The sequence below is a fragment of the Varanus komodoensis genome, unplaced genomic scaffold, assembly GCF_004798865.1.
Source record: "Varanus komodoensis strain SLA01 unplaced genomic scaffold, ASM479886v1 scaffold9, whole genome shotgun sequence".
Taxonomy (NCBI): Eukaryota; Metazoa; Chordata; class Lepidosauria; order Squamata; family Varanidae; genus Varanus; species Varanus komodoensis.
This window is the reverse complement of record NW_025336598.1, coordinates 28658584-28680515: the sequence shown is the minus strand read 5'-3', so window position 1 is coordinate 28680515 and position 21932 is coordinate 28658584. Positions and strand designations below refer to the sequence as shown.

At 40.3% G+C, this 21932-nt stretch overlaps 2 protein-coding genes across 7 annotated transcripts; one reads left to right on the top strand and one right to left on the bottom strand.

The window, feature by feature from the left end:
• Nucleotides 1–4159: 4159 nt before the first annotated feature.
• CFAP210 (cilia and flagella associated protein 210) lies at nucleotides 4160–18296 on the bottom strand. Of its 2 annotated transcripts, none has more exons than XM_044417612.1 (9): nucleotides 18210–18296; nucleotides 14093–14310; nucleotides 13068–13241; nucleotides 12787–12980; nucleotides 11293–11449; nucleotides 9276–9415; nucleotides 6692–6884; nucleotides 6233–6397; nucleotides 4160–4790 (listed from the first exon to the last, which is right to left on the bottom strand). In XM_044417612.1, exons 2-9 carry the CDS (start codon nucleotides 14288–14290, stop codon nucleotides 4452–4454), a joined length of 1560 nt encoding a protein of 519 aa, XP_044273547.1. In that variant the 5' UTR covers nucleotides 14291–14310; nucleotides 18210–18296; the 3' UTR covers nucleotides 4160–4451. The 2 variants fall into 2 exon arrangements, with proteins under 2 accessions (XP_044273547.1, XP_044273546.1); XM_044417611.1 differs by lacking the exon at nucleotides 18210–18296 and adding an exon at nucleotides 15182–15300.
• On the top strand, nucleotides 15124–21169 carry PHOSPHO2 (phosphatase, orphan 2). 5 transcript variants are annotated; one of them, XM_044417618.1, is made up of 4 exons: nucleotides 15124–15464; nucleotides 16649–16793; nucleotides 17642–17750; nucleotides 18631–21169. In XM_044417618.1, exon 4 carries the CDS (start codon nucleotides 18652–18654, stop codon nucleotides 19375–19377), a length of 726 nt encoding a protein of 241 aa, XP_044273553.1. In that variant the 5' UTR covers nucleotides 15124–15464; nucleotides 16649–16793; nucleotides 17642–17750; nucleotides 18631–18651; the 3' UTR covers nucleotides 19378–21169. The 5 variants fall into 5 exon arrangements, with proteins under 5 accessions (XP_044273553.1, XP_044273549.1, XP_044273552.1 ...); XM_044417614.1 differs by having other exon boundaries at nucleotides 16517–16793; XM_044417617.1 differs by lacking the exon at nucleotides 15124–15464 and adding an exon at nucleotides 15486–15888.
• The last annotated feature ends 763 nt before the right edge of the window (nucleotides 21170–21932 follow it).

Below are 21932 nucleotides of genomic sequence, written 5' to 3'. Positions count from 1 at the left end.
ATGGAGCCAGATTACAGCAATTCATGGCAGTTGATGCAAATAACAATTTCACTCTGATGCAACAGGTGATTTCTTACTGGATTAGTTAGCACCATCCATGCACATGGCCCTTTTCTGCATATGGGCAGAAAATACAAGTCCCTGATTCAAGGGGCTTCCAATCTATTTTTTTAATAGAGAAAGCAAAAAGGAAAGGAAGAGAGCTCAGCAAAGCTAATGGAATAATTATATGCAGTTACACATCTTAGGCTATCTTAAAGAAGAAGACTGAAGTAATTCTTGATCTTAGAAGTTTTGGAACCTCTTTGTAGAAAACAAGAAGGAAACAAATCTTATCAATAGCAAAGGTTACACTATTTAATAATAATGAGGTCACGCACCAACCATTTCCAGACAGAAGCAGCAAAAGATCTCTTGGGAGGTCCACAACTATTGAATGGGGAAATTATCATTTCAACAACTTTCTGAAAATCAAGGGAACAGCTTGCTGCTCACAGGATACAAGAATCAAGTTGTAGAGATGTAATGAGAAATTTGTTACAGTTTGTTAAACATCAGAACTTGCCCCATTTGCAAAGGAACCACACATTTTTGGGCAAAGACTGCATACTTCTGAGCTTAAAATCATGTTCTTTAGAAAAGTGTGCAATTTAAAAGGCACACTTTGAAAAGTACTTAATTTTCCTGCTTTAGTTAATGGGGAAAAGTAAAAATTTAGATACGTACTGAAAAAATCCACACCCAAATGTGCATTTGAACAACAGCAGCAGAAACAGCAACTTATATTTGGGCATGGGAATGAAGTGAACTGTACTGTGAGGCGGAACTTGGGAGAACATCAGTCTTGTTGATTCTCCCATGCCTATGCAATTAATTGGCTTTTACAAGGAGAGATAATGTGGGTAATGATAGGCATCATTCATTACTACAGAACCTTGCAGCAGAGAAAAACAGTCAGCAGTGAAGGCCAGGACACACACCTTTGGAGGAATTTTGTAAAGGCAGGTCAATAAATAGATTGCCAAAGCCAGGTCAGAATGCAAGTGTGGAAGGTGGATTTGAGAAGGCCTGCATACTATAAGGTCTTTAGCAATATCCTCTTGAAGAAAGCTATAGGATAATGTCATTTATTTTAGAAGTAATCTGCTCCCTTTTAATCATTTGTTTCTCCCAGGTAGTGATGGTGTGATTGTCCACACATTGCAGATTTACCTCCATCTTATGTTGTGTTGCTTGCCACTTTGAACAGTAGATACCCAAGATGACTGTTGTAATGGTTTCAGGCTCCACTAGCAATGCTCCTCAAGAATGACTTGTGAGTTCCTCTGTGGGGGGGTGGGGGGGTGCCTAACCGGCAGCAATCGTCAAGCACAAGTTTTCTGGATGTTGCTGATAGACAAGTAAATGTGATGCCGGGTGATCACATCTCCTGTGCTTTTTAAAATATTCATAGCAGCCATAGGTCAGGCAGTCTGGATCTAGACTAAAGCACTGGGGAAAAGTGTTTTAACTCTTTAATGCCATACCAGTTTCTCAATCCAAACTGCCTCTCCTTTTGCTGGGCGGGAGGGACATAGAGGTTCTGGGGAGGCAATTGAAGACATTACGAATGGTTCAGGCAGAAAACATTAACACTGGTATAAGCGTATGTGATAGTGCCAATCCATTGTCACATCTCATCTTCAAGTAGCAATCAATAAATTTTTTCAAAGGAAGAAGAACTAGCTTGGCTTTGGGCTGTAAAATGGATGAAAAGGGTGAAGCAAAATAGATTTTCAGAAAGCAAGGCAACCATCAGCTCTGTTTAGAAGCCAGTGGCCAGTTTGCATGATTGCAACAGCCCAGTCATGGCTTAACCCTAAACAGCCCATTTTTTAACCCTTGCATGACACAGTAAATCACTGGGAACTCCCAGCACAGCTTGAATATTCAAAAGTACAGATGACACATGCCAGAACCCAGGGGGTGCTGCAGGGATCATGCAAACCTGGATTGAATCTACATGGTGCTTTTATTGCAATGCTGTATTGCCTGAGTAACTCCCAAGTGGCACATGACATTGCGTGTTTTGTCTCTGTTGCATCGTTATCCCTTTCTCCTTTTAGTGCAAAATCATCATGACCAGTTTTATTCCAACCTTTCTCCATCGTGTGCTTCAGTTGTGGTGTACGCTGTGATGTGTATGCTCATCTGGCACTGTCCTTTCCTTCCCAGCAGGGTGGGGGCAGGGAGAGATTTAATTTGAAATCCTGAGAATCTTTGTCAGTTTACCCAGATGTTCGTCTGACTCATTTAGGTCTTCATTCAGATTTTCATTTAAACAAACCCAGCTGCCACACCAGATTTATCAGAGTATGCTACCACATATGAGACTGTAGAAGAGGGGGAGAGAGGAAGCACCATCTCTACAAAGAAACCAGCAATTTCTGTTCACCTTTTTAAGCAGTCTCCATGCCAACTGGTTATGATAAAAACACTCAACAACATCCAGTGCCAACAGAGCTTTACAGGCAGATCACATTTGGTCACTGTAGGAACCATGTAACAGAAATTATGCCTGATTTTTCTTGTTTTCCTTTTGCTCATCCCATTTTCCTCTTGGAAGACAAGTACTACCTTGTTTTTATTAGTCTTAAGACCCTACAGGCCTTTCCAGCTGTCCAATTTATTTTGAAATAGAGTGTATTTATATTTAGATAAATACAAACTAATAAAACCAGGATGCATAAAGGAAGCTCAAAAATGTAAAACATACATGCAAAATGAGGAGGAACTGTCATTTTTTTCCTAAAGTGTCACTTCCAGCCTACTCTAAAATCCCAATCAGCTCTCTTCATCTTGTGCTGAAGCATTTGGGCTTCTCCACATATTAGGATTAAGAAATACCACTTTTCCCAGATATATACAAGTGTGTTAATAAAGATAGGTGTGTGTGAGAGAAAGAGAGGGAGAGGACATACAGAACAAATTTATGTATGACAGAGTGCAGGTGAGCAAACCTTTCCGTTTGACCTAGTAAGTTCTCCTGCCAACTCATATTCCTTCATCTATCTAAATGGTCCCTCTCCTCATGTGCATTACTTTATTTGCCTTTGTTTCTAAGTAAAAAATAAGATGGTCTGTCCTTTCAGAAAGTGCTCTGGAACCATCCTGTGTTCCTCATTTCTTTCTTAAACACTCTTGCCTGCTTCAAACATTTGCAGAGTACTCTGATGTGGTTTGCAACTTCTTGTACTCTGTAGATCCACCAGCTTCTTTGCCTTGCTTCCAAATTGAGCTTCATTGCTATGGTCCTATTTGTTCACAGATTTTTTTTTTTTTTTGGGAGGGGGGCGGTAGATGTGTGGTGGAGGGGAACAGTGAAAGAGTGTGTGTGTGTTTGTTCATTCATGGCTAATTTGCAATTTAGGCAGGACCTGTTGGATTGTGTATATCTGGTTGGAGGGGAACAAAAGTGCCATTGTGGTACAGAATTTGAACTGGATGTGTTTTGTCTGGTTGGCAGTTTGGAAAGCAATTTGTGGAGGGGAGACAAAGAAGGAAAAGTGCAGCATGAGTGTGCACATGTACACATGTTGTAAACATGGCAAGTGTGGCATAGGTCCTTCCCATTTTGGCCTATCCACTGCCATCTCCTGGAAGATTAACCATGAGGAAATGCAGCCCTTGAGGTTAAAAAATGCCCTCTATCCCAGGTATATGGTATTCTTCACATAACCTTGGTAGCAACTGTAATGGGTGGAGTTGCCCTTTGTCCCTTCAGTGGGAAGGACTGGGGGATTTTAATACTTCGACACAAATTAGTTTTTATTAGAATGCGGATGATGTTCAAAAGTTCCCTCCATCTGTTGATTTTGTCTGCAGCCCCAAGTGTTTAGCCCTAACCTGCCCTAAGATTAGGCTTTCTAGTCAAGTGGAAAAAGTGGACAAGACAGAGGTGGTGCCTCACCTCCTTGCTACAGATGTTTTCTTCTATGTGGTTCCTCACTTTGGATGACGGAGGCAAACTCATTATTGTGAATCCCATGTGTAGAACTAAATGGTTAGTTAATGTTTCCATCCCAAACGTTTAAATGGAAAATGAACAGGCCAAGTTCTCCCCTCTGTCCTTGCCCCCTCACACAGACAGACAGACGGACACACACGTGCGAGGCAGATCATTTTTGGTGTCCATACAAACAAAGGCAGAAAGTTAATTAAACAGCGTAAATTCTAGATAGAATTATAAACTATAAATAGTTTCCTAGGAACATCTATACAATTCTATTCCTGTTTTTCAAACCCTTTAAGTAAAAAATAAATTCTACGCATCATTCAGAGCTACTGGTTTTTCAAGTGTTATGCAAATATATTTAGATAATCACAAATATTACAATAATACCTCAAAAGGATAAGTTTTCTGCTATAATTCTTCACAATCTGGATTATTGCAAAAACATTCAAATAGGGTTTTACCATGTAAAACCTAGTCGAGCCTTAGTGTGATCATATTCATGTTCATTTAATAGTTTCATTTCTTGAGCTGTATCACCTAAATATGGTAGCTTAGTAATATGTTTGTCACATGACTGATGACTGTCTCCATGAACTGCTACACTGACACCAGCAGCACCTTCATTTACTGCTTTGAAAAGAGGATAAAGATGCTGAGTGGTCTTTGATTCCTCATCAATGACTTTCTTTGCATACTTCTGGAATTCCTGCTCCTTGTACTGTGCAATGAGGTCTTTTTGTCTAACATATTCTATGTCTTCTTGCTTCTCAAGCCTTTGTCTAGCCATTTTTTCGGCCTGTATTTGGGAAAAAAAATCTTAGGTTTATCCATAATAATATTAAAGTGTATTTGGATGGAGATTAGAAACTTGAAGTAGTCCTGGCTTTTCTTTGCAATCAGATAAACTAATACAGTATTAGCAACATGTAAATAATTTATGTAGCAAAAGCATAGTACAAACGCAATCTATTTTCCAATTATATCAATAAATTTAATAGTTCTGAGATTGGGTTTATAGGCAGCTACTGAGCAGTGTTCTTGCAGAAGCTCCACTGCGATGAAAGATAAAGTCCTTTCCTTGGATGGTCACGTTGACAGGAAAGGTCAGAAGAGAAGTGTAATCACCTTCAACTCAATGCAGTTATATTTCTCCACATGTCTGGGAGCCCTGACTGCAGAGTTCCTACTCCTGTAGAGGATTTTAACCACATTCAGCTGGATGTGATTACAGCTCCTCTTGGGCTATCCCCAACATCATGGAGAGGTCAAGGGGACAGAGAGTAGGAAGAGAGCATGCTCTCCCATCTGCTTTGCATAGGCAGATTATTTTAAAGGCCTGGAGAGGACTACAGTTTAATGACAATAATGATTACTGAACTACTATGTCCCATCTTGCATTTTTAATAAACTGGGTGTACAACCTAACATTTTTACATTCCTGGTTTAGGTTTGGCTTGCTGGATTGCTAACTGCAATATAAGCCTTCCAAAATAGATCCAAGCCTTGGATCACCAAGGCCAAAGCTGAATTATTTGTTAGTTCTCACAAGTTACTGCCAACTCTAACCATCACAGAATAGCAGTTGGAAGGGGCCATGAAGGTCATCAGGTCCAACCCTCTGTTGTTGCAGGACACCAGTTTACACCATCCCACTCAGATGGCTGTCTAGTTTCTTTTTGAATATTTGTAGTGTGGGAGAGTCCACCACCTCTCTAGGCAGCTGGTTCCACTGTCATATTGCTGTGACAGTGAGGAAGCATTTCCTGATATCTAGCCTGAATCTGTGTTGTCACAGCTTGAATAGATTATTCCGTGTCCTACACTCTGGTAATGTGCAAATCTTGATATAAATGCATCCTTCTATTTTCTTTCTACGCAAATTGAATCTACAGTATTAACCAGATGGGTGAACTATCCAAGATCTCTCCCAAAATGTTTCCTTTTTCTTTTTAAAGTGACCAGGTCAAGTACAGGCTCATAATACTCAGAATCCAAGCCTCTTCTGCTACTCTACTAATTTTATTTACAACATAGACAGGTTTTTTTTCTGATGGAGTGTGAGTTCCTTTCTCTAAGGTGTTTCTTGTATCTCAGCCTGGAAGTAAAGGAAGCCTGATAGCCAGATGCAGAGGGTGAAGTTTCCTCTCACAAACTGCCTGCCCAGCACTGAACAGAAATGCACAGGGCATATGCCTTTCTTTTAGCATCCCTTGTAAACTTCCTAATCTTCATACTTACTATTTGCATGACATGGGATTCTTGCAGTTTTAAGTTTGCACAATGATTTCTGTGTTTCTTGTCTTTCTCCAGTTCTTGATAGATTCTGTCTGCTTCTATTAGTCCACGAAGTGTCTCCTGAGCTTCCAGTTTCTCCTGTCTTTCTTTCTCTTCTTTAATTTTTATCTAGTAAAACACAATCCAATTCATATCTCAGGATAGGGAAACTTAAAGTTTGATGACTTGGTAACTGCCCACTAATTCAAAGTTAAATATATGCTAATATGATATCCTGAATACTTTTATATGAAAGAAAATACCATTAATTTGAATGAAACTGAATTTCATGCAAGTTGGTCAGGTTCACAATGTTAATTCTTGTAAAAAATGTTTTACAAAAAAAAAAAAAAACCAGTTTTCAAAGACTGACAAGAAATGGTGAAAAAGCAGAAGGAACAGGAGTGCCTGAATTTTTCTTACCACACCAAGTCTGTGTTCTTTGATGGATTTCAAATCAGCTTTGTTCTTTTCTTCTTTTTCTTTGCGTTCTTTTTCAAGCTCCTCTTCAGTTTCTGCAATTTCTCTAGCAATGCGCTCATCATCACTATCAAGCTTCTTTTTCATCAGTGCAAGGATGCGACTTGTAATAGCATCTCTCTCTTCTTCCATTAACCTAAAACAGTTCAATAATCAGAATTTCTATAATTCTGTGCTGTGAAAGAGTCTGAAAAATGCCTTGACTAAATCTTTACACTGGATACAACTGCTACTGTATGCCAATCAGAGGAGGGAACCCCATTCCGCAAAGATGATGATTACATGCTTTCATGTCCTGCCCTTTCTTTCTTTTACAAGGAACCCAGAGTGGTTTACATTGTTTTCCACTCCATTTTTATTATCGCAACAAGAACCCTGTGAGAAAGGTTAGGCTCAGAGTCCATGACTGGCCCAAAGTCACCCAGTGAGCTTCATGAAGTCTGAGTGGGGACTAAAACCTGTCTCTCCAATTTCCAAATAAACTTTATCATCCATTTTTCATTTTAAAATAATCCCAAACCAGGGTACAAACCAATAAAAACCATGCAAACATGCCCCATAAATAAAACTGAGGGTAAACAATATTTTACAGGATGCTGTAACAAAGAGTCAGTCAAAAGACTTAGGTGATCAAATAGGTTGGCATCAAAAGCTTGTAACAGTTGGTGCCAACTGTGAAGCAGGTGAGACTTCCACAGTCATAGTACCTATATCGGGGTCCTCAAACTTTTTCACCAGGGGGCCAGTTGAAAGGTGCCAGTGCTGGGCGCGGGCCGGAAAGGTGGTGCCGGCGGGGCGTGTGGACGGGGGCGAGGCAAGGGCAGGCACGAGCCACGATGCAGCAGCTTGCTCACTTGGAGATCGTTTTCTCTGGGCAAGTCCAAAACGATCTCCTCCTGAGCAAGCTGCTGCCTCCCCACGCGTGGGAGAGGTGAGCCATGGCAGGCGGGCATGGTGCGCATATGGTGTGCAGGCACGGTGCATTGCAATCCTCTGAGGCAGGCCAGATCCAGCCCCTGGGCTATAGTTTGAGGACCCATGACCTATATCAACAACACCCTCCCTCAGGCTGCTACATGAATCCTAGTCAAACATGGCACAGTCAAGAGGACATCTTCTCTAAATCTTAATGTCTGGAAGGGTACATAAAAAAGAAGGCGTTCCATCAGGTATGCAGGTTCTAACCCAGGAGCAGTGATGTTATCCTGAGGAAGGAAGGGAGAGTACACAACATGTGGAAATTCCTGAAATATTGTTACCCCCAAAGCACAATCCCTTTCTGAATGACTTGGCCAATAGTAAAGTACCTGCCCATTATTTTGAGAGTATCAAGAAAATGTGCATAAGAACAAAGCGTACCAGTTTTAATCCAAAAGTAAACTGCCACAAGTATTCCAAAGCACATGAAACAATGACTTAGTGGTTTGTAAAGGGCACATGAAGAAACTTTATTTTATTAGAGGCATATAATTGAGACCTAATTATCATAAATACTAAATTCAAACATTCAATTTTATTTCAATATCTTTGCTCAAAGCATGTACTTTTCATTACAAAAGATGTGTGTTAATACACACAACCATTATGGTCCTGTTCAGAAATTTACTAAGCCAATAAAAGCCTTTAAGTGGCTGAGAAGTATGTAAGATCATCTCAACCACTGCCCTATAAAGAATGTCACATTTGATACAGGCACTCCATATGGATGCCCAACACAGCAAATACCAAGTTTGTACAATTTCTGCCATGCACAGCCTCTTCATTAGGCAACAACAGCATGAATTGGGTACCCATGCAGTCACAACACGAGTGACACTGGGCTAGATCCTGAGTTCTCTTCTACCAACAGAAGAGTTCCATGCCTCCATGGAAGGAAGCCCCATGCTCTCCTCTACAGTGCCTCTTGCTATTTCCCACACCCTTCACAGGGCCCCTCAATCTTCTGAAGCAGACTTTCAGGGGCACAAAGGGCTGTAGGAGAAGGGGGAATCAGTAAAAATTGCCTTCTCTTCTACACCAGTGGGGCATGTTTCCCATGAATGGAACTTCACTGAGGGAACATTCTAGCCAACAGAGAAGGAGTTAGGACTGAAGCCATTATCTATATGGTGAAGGGAGGAGGAGGTATTCTTTAAAGCAGGCATTCAAAACTTGTGAGCCTCCAGATGGTTTGGCCTACAACTCCTATCAGCTGCACCAGGTTATTATGATAGCTCGGTCAGAAGGCTAAAACTCCAGAGGGTCACAAACTGCCTACTCTTTGCTTAAAGCTATCATTTCTAATATCCATTTGATATAATTAATTCATGGCAACATAAAACTGAATCCAGAAGCCTTTAGTCTTTTACTGATGTTGCTCCAGGACTGAGTTTATGGACTGAAGAGCGTAACAAAATTTTAATTGAATAAATAAACAATGCCCTACAAAGTTGTTACCATAATAATGTGTAAGAGGTGTCTCCTGTAGAATGAAAATACTAGGAAACTTTTTCTTTGAACCATGGATTTAACATTTATCACTGCCTACCTGCACATTTCCTCTTCTTTTGCTTTTCTTAGCTTAGCCATAGCTTGCTTTGCTTTAAAGTGTACCCGAATTTTATCATCCTCTTCCTCTTGTTTTTGCTTTTCTATAGTTTTAAGGATTATCTGATCAGCAACATGTTCCTTTAAAATAAAACAAAATGGAAACTATGGTTTGCTTACCAAAATAAGCATCTGTATATCTTTCCCCCATGATATCTCCCTGCTATACTGCTTTGCTAATCACAAATGACCAAATGGAGCTTCTCCGTCATGCATACATGTTTCAAAGCACTCTCTAATAGAGCTGGTGCCTACTGTCCTTTCTGGGGGGCAGACTCCAGGCATGGGAAGGTTTGGCAGGCCATATGAAGAGGCCTGGTAGCCAAGGAGCTGGAGGTTCCTCAACAGTGTTCTTAAGACTTCAGTGCATTTGTACATGTCAACCTAAGGAATATAATACTCTATGCAAAACCCCTGCAGAGGATGTACAGCAGAGAAGAAATTGCTAATTGTTTGCCCTTCCTCTCATCCACTGAAAGGGACCATGAGGGGCTTTTTCAGCTTTAGAAGATGAATGCAGCAAGTTGCATTAATTCCCCTCAGCCAAAACTGTTTGTAACTAACAGGCAGAAGGGTGAACTCATATCTCCTTTGGTCCCAATTCTTTAATGAAGGCTTTGGCTGTCCTGAAAGAAAGCAGCACACTTAAAGGCCCATCTAGCAAAGTACTGTGTGCACATGTTGCTCTCTGTTGTCAAGGATCTTCCTGGCATGCACAAAGCATGATCAACAGAAGCTGGCCTTGTGGTACAGCAGGAAGTCATGAGTAGAGATTTTCACCAGCCATGCACACAAGCCCCTCTCAATTGCTCACCTTCCTTGCCTGTAGATGCCGCAGAGCAATTACAGGTAATACCTTTTAACAATACGGGAAGAGGCAAAAGGTGTCAACTAAAGTTTAGAAACAAGATTCTGGAAGCTGACAGTTTAAAAAAAAACAGAATATTGCCTAGGAGAACTTCCTAATGAGGAGAAGGAAGTGTGCAAAGAGACTTCTTAGTGATTTTGGGTGAAGAACTTCAGTGAAGGATATGATGATATATTTTGTATTTAGTAAAAAATGTTACGTGAGCTTAAGTGGACAGTAGCATATGTGTGTGCCTGTTGCCCTTCTCAATCTTTTCTTACCTTAGAGAGCAGGAAAAAACATGATAGGTGTTACATATTTGTGCAAAGCTAGAGTGTGAAGAAGCGTGTATTTGCCTCTTCAGCTGAATCCAGTAGGCATTTTGCCCCAGGATCCTCCAACAAAGCAGCAAGAAGCAGCAGTGACAGCACAAATATGAGAGCACAGGAATACCATTTCATGCACATGTGAATACTGATGCTGGGGTTGTGTAGCTCCTATCACCTTAAACATTATCATTTGTGGCTTGCATTAGTTCAGTATAGATAACTGACTGCAAAAACAAGATTAAATCCTAATTTCTGTACTGGTTACAATGCCATGCCCATTGTTCACCAAACAAGTAATTTTTCAGGCATAGAAAATATTTCTATTGCTATAATCAGATTCCACCATGCAGTTAACAGGTGCAGCCACATCAATGGGAAAGAGTCTTTAGATCAGACACTACAGCAGTTTTGGATTACACCATTTGTGTTGATTCTGCCAGTGCTAAGTCTACTATTTGAAGTGGTCAGAATATCAAGCTCTGTGTGTGGCTTACAGATGCTGAATAAGAACAGCCCTAACACACAAACACATCTGTGCCTGGAAGCAGCCTTTGCTTCTCCCATCCTTCATTCTAAAGGCTGCCTTATAAAAACAACAACACAGCCTACAGATTCCTGCTTAAGGTCCTAGACATCAACTTCCCCAGCATTTGCTATGAATAAATTTGACTGGTTTGCACAAATGCAGTATCTGTAAAGGTCTTTCTAACTTTGTAAGGATCAAAAAGCATTCCTTAAATCCAAACTTTCAGAGATTTGGATATGCCCTTTGTGTTACATACCTGATGTGCCTGCATACACCTTTGCTTCTCTTCATGCTCTTTTTGCTCTTTTTCCCGCATTTCCTGTTGATATAAATTGGCCAATGCCTGAATCTCTTTCCTTTCTTTTATTTCTTCTAGCTTGCTCAATTCTGCTAAATGTTCATGTTCTTTTATCCTAAAATATGCACAGAGGGAAACCATGTGGCAAACTAGCATGTTATTACAAATATCTACAGTTTTTCTAGTGGAACTTGATAGGAATGTACATATTCAGGTCAGTGCCCATGAAGAGCAATGTTACTTTGCACAATATATCAGCATATTTTCTTTTTAAGATGTATACCCTGCATTTCAAACATATTTTCACCAAGACACCTGGAGGCAGATTAAGGGCACATCTAATTTTGCTGCCTATAACCCCTCAAATTGAAGGATTATAGGCATGCAGTGATTATAGGCAGGATAAACACAGAGGAAAGAATCACCCTGTATCTCTAGCCTTCCAGAATTCTTAGATGGCCCTGCTGGCAGTATCTACGGTCCGGAATACTTAGATGATATGCTGGCAGTATCTGTGACTGGGAAATGTCCATTGAAGTAAATACATTTTCAACATAGAGTGAAACCACCCCCTTCAAAGTTGTTGCTAGTTACATAACTGATGGCTATAGGACAATGATTCATCAGCTAATCATAGCATGCAGAAAAGACAATACAGGAAAAGGCAGTCCCTTTATCAACCAGTTAACAGATACAGCTTTGCAAGGTTGGGATAGCCCTTTGATAGAGTGGCCCCACCAAGCAATCTTGCGCCACTGTCCAAGTTGAACAAACTGTGTCCCACCCAAGTGAAGCCAGACCCACTGGAACCCATGGGCATGGCCCCTGCCATCATGTGTCTGAGAAGTGTTCTGTTCACTCCATTCCACTGGTGGGGGCAAGCAGACTGCCCCACAGCAGACTGCCCCACACAGGAGAGGGTGGCTGTGTAACTTGTCTCTGCCAACGCTTCCCCACAACTTCAAAGTGTATCATCAGCAAAACTATGCACACATTAGGGAAGCATGCCACTGGGTTTCTATCGAACACATGGACATATTAAAATTCAGTGTTTTGAAAGCAAAATAACCCAAATATGTACATCCTAGGGTACCTAGAGCTTGCTTGCCAAGTTTTTCACAGTCTTAGAGCTATGGTTCTGGCACACATGTGGATGTACTCCCTCTTTTATTATTGAAAATAACGAAACCTTACATCTGGCTCAACTGCATACTGGTGACCCACACAATCTTCAGTGGAGTGTCACGTGTTTACAGTAAGCCACTCCAGTGAGCAGCATAACCACTGCATTCTACAGGAACTGAAACTTCCAGGGTAGACCTAAGGGCAGCCCCATATAGAGCACATAAAGTACATTGCAGTAATCCAGCTTCAGAGTTACTAATGCGTAGGTCAGTGTAGCCAAATGTGGATTTAAGTGGATTTTTAAAAGTGCTATCCTATTATATTTACTGTTCCAGTTGATCTTTGCTAAGTTGCAGTCTCTTCATTTTCCTTTCTTTAGCTTTCTCTTCCTCTCTTAGTATAGCTTTTTGATGTTCACGATCTATCTCTTCATCCTTGCTGCAGTATAGCTTTTGTTTTATTTTCTTAAATTCAATCTGAGCATCTCTTTCCTTTAAGACTTCAGTAAGCAAGAGGGCTCTCTAGAAAACAAAATTTAACTTTTAATAGGCTTTCAAGCTTGAACATGCCCAAAAGGTAAAAGGAGAGAGGAAAAAAAACAGCTTTACATGGAATCCTTTCACTCTGTCATTTTCATAATATTGTTGAATTGTGGCTTGTTCGATCATTTCTTTTCGCTTCTGTGCTTGGTACTTGGCTTCTTCCAGGTCAATTTTTCTTTTTTCTTCCTCTTCCTTCTCTTGCCGCAATTTTTTGGCTTTCAGCTTTACTTGTGACATACCCTGCAATGCAAAGAAACTGGATTCTTATTAGGGATCTTATTAGAAGTGAAGTGGATCAAAACTGGCACATTTAAAAAGTAATGCAGACAATTTTTACATGTATTTTTTTAAAAAACAGGATCAACTTCCCATTCAAATGATGTCATCTCAAGGGTCAATTATACACCAGAATGAATGTGTACTCCAGAGTAAGTTTTGGGTAATCCCAAATTAAAATGCTCCCAAGACTATATATAATTGTGTCCAGCTTTAAAATTCACTTGAGTGCCAAACACTACCAAACATAGTATTTCCAGGCCAATCAGTGCCACTAGGTTGGATCCACCAGACCAAGATAGAAGAGATGGTTTTAGATAAGTTGTGTTAATCCTAACTAATGCAAGTCTTACTGATTTCAAAGGATCTATACTAAGTATGATTAAGTTTGCATTAAGTGGACTGTGTATAGAAATTTTGGGTCAATTTTTAATTTGAGCATCTATATATCAGTTCATTATTAGTTTTACTGAGCTATGCTTCACATTTTTTTGGAACAAGGAATCACTAACTGTGAACTGACATCCAACTCCAGGCCTCGCCTCAGCTAACAACACAGATTTCTTGGAACTCACCCGAGTGACAAGTTTTTTGGCTTCAGCTATTGGGCAGTATAAAGACAAACAAACAGACACTCAATAGTAAGACAACACACACGCACACACATTTAAGTGAGAAAAATGCCTTACAAATCCCCAGAATCCCCAACTAGCTGAGAGTTGTAGGCCTTCTCTCTTTCTAAATGTATGTAAGATTGAAACCTAAGACATTTGGGAAAGAATCCACAGACACTGAAATGCACGTATTTCTCTTACTGCAATAGTATTGGTCCAATTTTTCACAAGGGCTTGAGATTTTAAGTGCATATCTTTCCGTTCTTTCCTTTCAGCACGGATTCGTGCTGCTTCTCTAGCTGGGGCAGTGAGACTGTCTTGAATCCTTTGCCATTCTGCTTTGGGCAGTATAGTTATCTGGTGAAGATCCACGCCGACCGGAAGAAATATTCCCTCCATAATGTCATCTTCGTTATTTGCTTCAGAAGAAAAAGTTATTGAGTTCCATTAATAACTGTTCCACTGGCTAGAAAACTGTAATATTTACCACCCAGCTAAGATGTCAATCCTCACTAACCCTCTCATTACAATGAGGGTTACTTCCATATAAATATGCACAGGATTCCAGCCTTAGTCTGTATATGGACATAAATGTAATGACAAGAATGGCCCTAAGTTTTTGTGAAGGCTCATTGCATATTCAATTAATAAATTTTAACTGTGTTTTAATGTACTTGCTTTATTATCGTTTGGATTCCTTTTCGTTTATCAATGATTGTAAGACACCTCAAGTCTCACTTTCTTGTAGAATAATGGGATGCTAATCAAATTTAAAAAATCACTACTGTTAGATCACTACAATTATTTTAGGCACAAACGGTGCTCTTGCCATGCATGCCTATTTGGCCCTCCTATTTATACATCTGACAGGGTAGATTATACAGGAGGCTCGTGCCCGCTTTGCCTGAGATGGCATCCACTTGACATAGGGACAAAGTCATTAACAGCACATACGGATGCAGGACTTCGGTGGCATCCTCCTTGCCCACCTCCCTCGCCGCTCCCCATCACAGAAGCGGCACCCATTTGCGCTTGGGAAGAACGAGATTGTGAGAAAGGGGCCCTTAGGGTGCTATCTTAAGCACGTTTGGATAGAAATAACCCTTACCACTCCCAACACTACCTAGCCGGGGGCGTGCTGGGAACTGTAAGAGGGCTTCTCCTCCTCCTGTTTAAAGACGCCTAGGATTGTCCTCGTAACCTATTTCGCACTTCAGGGCGCACGTGCCTATCGATGCCCCTCCCCTTCTTTGTTGCTTCCCACCCGCCGCAGGCCCGGGCCGCACTCACGCGTGGACTCCCGACTCTGCCCTCTGCGCCTCCCGAATTGCACCACGGGGCGAGCCTTCGTCCCCATGGCAGGGGGACCGCGAGCGAGAGCGAAGCAGCTCCGAGGCGACGCGCGCTTCCCCGCCGCAGCGGCTCGGTGCGGGGCGCGAGAGCGTGGGGCAGTTGCTAGGCAACCGGACCCGGCAGCTCCGAGAGAGGAGGAAGTCACGCGACGCTTTGCGACCGGGACGGCGCGAGAACAGCATGGGAGTTCACGTGATCTGAGCGAAGAAAAGCGGTGCAGGTTAGTGCGGCCCAGCACGCGAGGGCTGCCTCCTCGGGCTCTCCCCGCGCTTCGCCTCCACCCTCTCCCTCCCTCGCGTGGCCTTCTCGGAGTGGGCCCCTCGCGTTAGGAGCCCCGCGTGCGTGCGTGACAAACCGTCGCGGTGCGGTCCGTAACGCCTCGGAGCTTTGGGGGCGGGGGGCGGCTAGTCTGGAAGATGACTATCCTGCCAGGGCCGCAGTGTTTGCCTATTTCTCGGGGTTGGCCGAAGCCAAAAATGACAAGCTGTTTGGGCAGGGCTGGGCCAAGAGACACTGCTCCGTGAGGAGGAGGCGCAGCAGGTGGGGCGTCCGCCTGCCAAGTTGAGGTGTTGTGTTCCCAAGACCACAGAGTTTACTTGAGCACCTGGAGCAGAAGCAGCCACGAGAATCTCATCTCCCTGATAGTAAGGAGGCAACCGTACCGTGTACAACAACTAACAAATTGATGGCCTGATCATACTCTAAATTCGCTGCCTAATGGTAGAGCTAGCCCTGCCTCTAGTGTTAGCTGCTGCTGCTGCTTTTACCACCTGCTGGAGTATTTTATTACTCTGCAACGAGTTACCACTTTGCATTCGGAGAAATATTATTCATTTTCTGGCATTACTCCCAGTCACTAATATCCTCATGACCTTCCCTTGTAGTGCTGTATCCTTAAGGCCAGGAATAGGCAATATTTGTTGGGCAGTGACTCCCTTAACCATTGGCTAGAGTTCTTGGGCACTGAACTTTAGCAGCCTCTCAAAGGGTACTGCTAAAGTTTTCCACTGCTGCTTAAGGCCCATATGAAATATAAGACAGCTGTGATATGGAAGTGAACTGTATTTGTTCATGTCTTGCATGTATGAATTGCTTCATCACTTTAAAAAAGAAACCCAAGTTAGTATAGCACAAAACTCCTAAGATTGCATATAGTGGTGGCATTGAGAAGCTTTGTTCCTTGTATCTGCCTTTTTAAAGAATATATTACTGACAGCTTAAATTATTACCTAAACCTGATGAGCTCCTTTATCTTCATTTTCCTCTCCTCAGGACACAATGGTTCTTAAAGAGACGTGTAACAGCAGTGATGGGAAAACGGGGACCACCTTGGCTGGAAAATGCCAGGCGGGTGCTGGATGCTGGACAGCTCACCAGACTACTTCTGTTTTTTTCTTTTTGTAGAGCAAGATCAGTTGTTTTCTGGCTATGAGCATTTGTCATACTGTCTGCTGCTTTAGAAAGGGATGGGCTGCCAGCTGAATGAGGAACCGTACTTGCCATAAATCTGTGATAACTCTCCTTCACAGTGAAACATTTATCTTGAGATGTAAGTGGGCTTTGCTACAGAGATTACAGGGAGTAAGGATGTCCTTTCCATGTCGTTCACATGGAAAGAAAAGCAAGGTTAAGACCTGCCTTGTATGTTGCCTGTGTCTGAAGAATGCAAGAGCAAGTCATTATGGATAGTCTTACTTTAAAGGATTGTCGGAATGAAGTATTGTTTGCTGTCTCCAGAGCAATATGTTGTATTTTGCACTGCTTTGTAACTCTTCTGTGTTGCAGATAGGGAGATCTTATGCATATTTGCTTAAAGATGAAAACCAGTGATAATATATTTGGGATTAAAGACAGACACTTTCAGAGTAAACTCAATAATGAATTACCAAAGCTCTGTTTGAGAAGCAAATCTGGCACATTGTTTATCTATTTACATTTACTCACTGCTTTTCAGCTAAGATCGATTTGCATTTAAAGTCTCAACAGTGTATGTCGTAGTCTAGATTCCAGGCGTTTTTGTCCACAGGGAGCTGCAAATAGATTGAGGGACTGCTATAGTAAAGATGCCTGTTGAAGTAGCTCTTCTGTTCTGAAGAGTTTTTTGGCCTTTGGCAGTTGAGGTTTTGGTCCCGGTTCTTCAGTACAGAGTAATTCTGTTATTACAGTAAGTTGTTTTTTCTTGATCATGAATGTTGGACTAGGACCAAGGAGACCTGAGTTTAAATCCTGACTCACCTCATGGTGTGGTTCTAGACTAGTTATCTCTAAGCCTACTCTACCTTACATGGTTGTTGTGAGTTTAAAGTAGGGGCTGAAGGGCAAACCATGTATCCCACCCTGACTACCTTTGAGAAAGGACAGGATAAAGTAAGTCTTCTCACCTCTCTTTATGTGCAGCTATTGTAAAGGGCCCTACATTCATGCTGGACAGAACTGAGATACAGTCACCGCTATTTATCTGAGATCCTCCAATGAATTCAGGTTTCAAATATCTGAGCATCAACCAGTGAGTATAATTGTTTTACTGTTATTTTTCTTTGTTTATTAAAAATGTCATTATGGCAAATATGTATTTGCTGTCACAAGAAACTTCTTTACATGTTAAAAAGATAATCCAATGTCTTTTATTAATACTTATTTTTACTTTGTCTTTGTTTATATCTTTGTTTCACTTCACACACAACACTTAAACATATGTATGTGTTATTCTGTATGTATCTTGTAATAAGTGAGATAAAGAAGCATAAAGACATTTCACCATAAGTATGGTTATGAAATGCAGAACTGAGGAGCTCTAATTGGTCTCAATTTGTTGCATCATAGTTTATAGTGGATATGTGGTGTATGTTATTACATACATGTCTAATCCATAGCTCAAATGTATGTGTGGGTTCATTGCTGGTACATGCTGGCCTGGTTCAGATAACATAATTAAACTTTAGGCTTTCAAATATTTATATCCTACCTTTCTTTAAAGGAGTTCTATGCAACGTAACGGAGATTTTTCACCTCTGTGTCATTCTTGCAAGAGCTCTGTGAGGTAGGTTAGGCTAAGAGAGAATGACCAATTATCCAGTGAGGAATTGAATGCAAGTATTCCTGGCCCTTGTCCAACTTTTAAGTAGCATACTGCACTGTGAGATGTGGCAGATTCCAATACCTTTTGATTTTTTTGTATTTTCAAAAACACATCAGTATACTGTCATATGCAACCTCATTTATAAAGATTTTTTTTTCTGGCAGAACTGTCTTTGTAAGACATGGTCAAAATATAATTGTTTGTATATGGTCTGATTAAATGGTCTTTTGGACACCATTATCAAACTGTATTATTAGTTATATATAATTATAGAGCAATTAAGCAAACAGTTTTCTCTCATTTTCAGGGTGTCATTTTTTGAACTAAAATGAAGGTTTTGCTGGTTTTTGATTTTGACCATACAATTGTAGATGAAAACAGTGATACCTGGATTGTGAAATGTGCACCTGGTTCAATGCTTCCTGATGAAATAAAAAACTCCTATCAAAAAGGACACTGGACAGAATATATGGGCAGAGTCTTCAGATACCTGGGGGACAATGGAATAAGAGAAGAGGAGATGAAAAAGTGTATGACAACTATCCCTTTCACTGCAGGAATGAAAGATCTTCTAGATTTTATTGGCAAACATAAAGTAATTTTTGACTGCATAATTATATCAGATTCCAATGCAGTATTCATTGATTGGATTTTAGAAGCTGCTAATGTCTGTCCTCTCTTTGATGAAGTGTTTACAAACCCTGCAGGTTTTGATGACTGTGGCTATCTTACTGTACAGAATCATCATGCTCATGATTGCACAAAGTGCCCCATAAACCTCTGCAAGAGAAAAGTCCTAGAAGGATTTCTAGAAAATCATTTAAAGCCTAGGGTGAAATACTCAAAAACCATATATATAGGTGATGGAGGGAATGATCTATGCCCTGTAAGGTGCTTAAAAAAGAGTGATGTTATCATGCCAAGACATGGGTATATATTGGAAAAAATGATTTCCAAATTGTCTCAAAATCTTGTTCCAGTGGAAGCATCCGTTGTTGTCTGGTCATCTGGTACTGAGATACTGGACTATTTAGAATTGCTTATAAAAGGATAATTCTAATTAATACTGATAAATAATAAATTGGTGCTATCTTGATCTTCTCATGGTAGGACCATTTTTTCATGAATGTTAGAATAATGTTTTGTTTACACCATTTTAATTCATTGTCTTCCCTTGTTTAAAGTCAGAGGGTAAGGAGAATGACATGGAAAAGAGGCATACTTGAGAAAGGAGATGAATTTATAATTGAATGAAACAGGTGCCAAAGCCATTGTTAAATATAGTTGTCACATAACATCTGTATTGCATTAGCTGAAGTATCAATATGGTTTGTTCTATGGTACACGAAAGTAGTTTTTCTCTGTTAACAGGACAAAGAAACATGGGAAGCTGTTTTCAGAACAACAGCAGAACATCTTTTTCTAGAGTTGAAAATGTTGTCCCCAAGTCATGCTGCAAAAAGATGAAAGCTACTGATAGGCGATAGTTGTATGACAAGAGCTAAAGCCAAGGTTGCACTATGGTATGCAGTGCTACTTTCAGCAGCAGTTTGCTGTCCGTATAAGAAGGTGTGATTTTGCTGTTAAGTAATTGTTCATGTAACTAGTCTGGCTTTGCTTTTTAACTCTTTTCAGTGTCCCTTTTGCACTTTTATACCTCAGCTGCTACTTACAGGAGATCTAAAACTCCCAACTATATTTGTGTATGGTATTGTTGTATATATAGAAAAGGGCAATTTCTTCCATGTGTCATAAAATCAATGTAGAACTTGGGGCTAATTTTGTGGCGAGAGGTTTTTTGAACATCTCATCACAACATGGCAGCCACACTTCCTTTTCCTATTTAAAAAAAGAATACTTCCATGCCTTTACCAGCATTATTCAATATCAGTCTTGCATTGGTCACAAAGAAAAGGGGATACCGCTCATAGGCAGCATCAAGAAAGGATAAATACACACGTTCTGAAAGCTGTTTCATACTCTGACTTCACTTGTTTGTGCACTACAAATGTAATGTGAAGAATTTAAGAAGGAAGAGGCAATAAGAAAGATACACTTCTTGTCTTGACATTTTTGCAGCCTATTCCCATGCATGTTTACTTGGAAGTAATTCCTTATGTTTAATGGGACATAATCTCATGTAAGTGTGTGTAGGATTGCAGCCATAAAACTAAAATTAGGATTTTGTTGAATTGATTGTCCTGCAGATGCTAAAACTGAAAAGGGGAATGATCTGGTTTAGACACTCATGCTGCAATTGCCTCTGTACTGAGGCACAACATTGGTGATTTTTTGCTAATGCCTGTGAAGTTGTCACCCAGGAGCATGCTATCCATGTTCCTATGACAATATAGGAACAATGGCATATTTATAACCAGTATTATGTTGATCTTTTACCCTTTTGTGAAGTGACTGTGTTAAAATGTTTGCTTAATATGTGGAAATGCATATTTAGGTAAAGTGGGATTTTTTTTTCCAATTTTTAAAAGCATATATATGTTTGAAAGTGTGAATAAGGGAAAAAAGGAAGCAAACACTAGATAGTTGCTAGCTGGCTTCCAGATTCCAGTAATTTTATGGCAGTCTTCCCCTTGAAGAGTTTAACTATCTGCTAAAATGTAAATACTGAGGCTAAAGGGCTTGGTACGGTGAATAACGGATTTGTTTGGAGATCCACCTTTCACTCAGTTGTTACTTTGAATACAATGTGCCTATTGCAACTTTTGGAGTCTGTATATTATTTAAAATAACTAAGATACAAAATTAATTTATCTTGTTTGTAGCTTTGTAATTAAGGATCCATGCTTATATAAATATGTAATTAAATATTTTATTAATTAACCACATTGAATTCTTGGTTTTATTGTAAAATATACATGCAACATAAAATACAGTTCTATAAATCTGATGTAGAGAAATATTGTTCCAAGGATGCTCTTCAAGTTGTTTGTATTCACTGATACTAAAAGAACCAAGAAACTATGCTCAAGAATTCCTCAGGCATTTTCTCACTGTAGTGAGATTGTCCCTTGGACACTCTTGTGAAGATTAAAGAACAATGGATACTGTTATTAAATTGCTTTTTATTTTACCTCTACAATGATCTGACACAAGTAGCAGTCACTGGGTTCTATCTAATGTTAGTTTAACTTAAGTGTCATTAATTTCAGTAGCTCTAAGCAGGATTAACACTGGGTATTTTCCATTGTCAACACTTATAAAACACTAACATTCTGAAATCAACTTTCATTAAAGTAATATAAAATCAGTTTGTCAGCACCCCATATTACCCTAATTTTTCTCAATAAAAAGATGGACATGGCAGGCTCTCAGACGAGTGTGAAGACAATATTTGCTTTCACTTAAGAAGAAGCACTGTGAAGTGCTATAGGGTAGGGTACAGAAATGCTTCTCATGTTCTATTGAGCAAGGTAACTGATTATATTGGAGGTGGGGAAATGGGACCAGGGCTAGACTTGGAAAAGCCAGCCTATTCTGCCTTTGGTGTCAATAACTGATAGAAATTCTCCATTCTTCTCCCACCCCACAGCATGCGTTTAGCTAATTGGTGATAGATGTAGAAATGTATATTCTGCCCTTCAGTTATAG

Coding starts and splice junctions, on each gene's coding strand:
- CFAP210 (XM_044417611.1), bottom strand. CDS start 15,248: ATGGGGACGAAGGCTCGCCCCGTGGTGCAATTCGGGAGGCGCAGAGGG. Junction 6,398..6,691: donor AAGAACACAGACTTGGTGTG/GTAAGAAAAATT, acceptor GTGTTTTACTAG/ATAAAAATTAAAGAAGAGAA. Junction 4,791..6,232: donor AATCCCATGTCATGCAAATA/GTAAGTATGAAG, acceptor TCCCAAATACAG/GCCGAAAAAATGGCTAGACA.
- PHOSPHO2 (XM_044417618.1), top strand. CDS start 18,652: ATGAAGGTTTTGCTGGTTTTTGATTTTGACCATACAATTGTAGATGAA.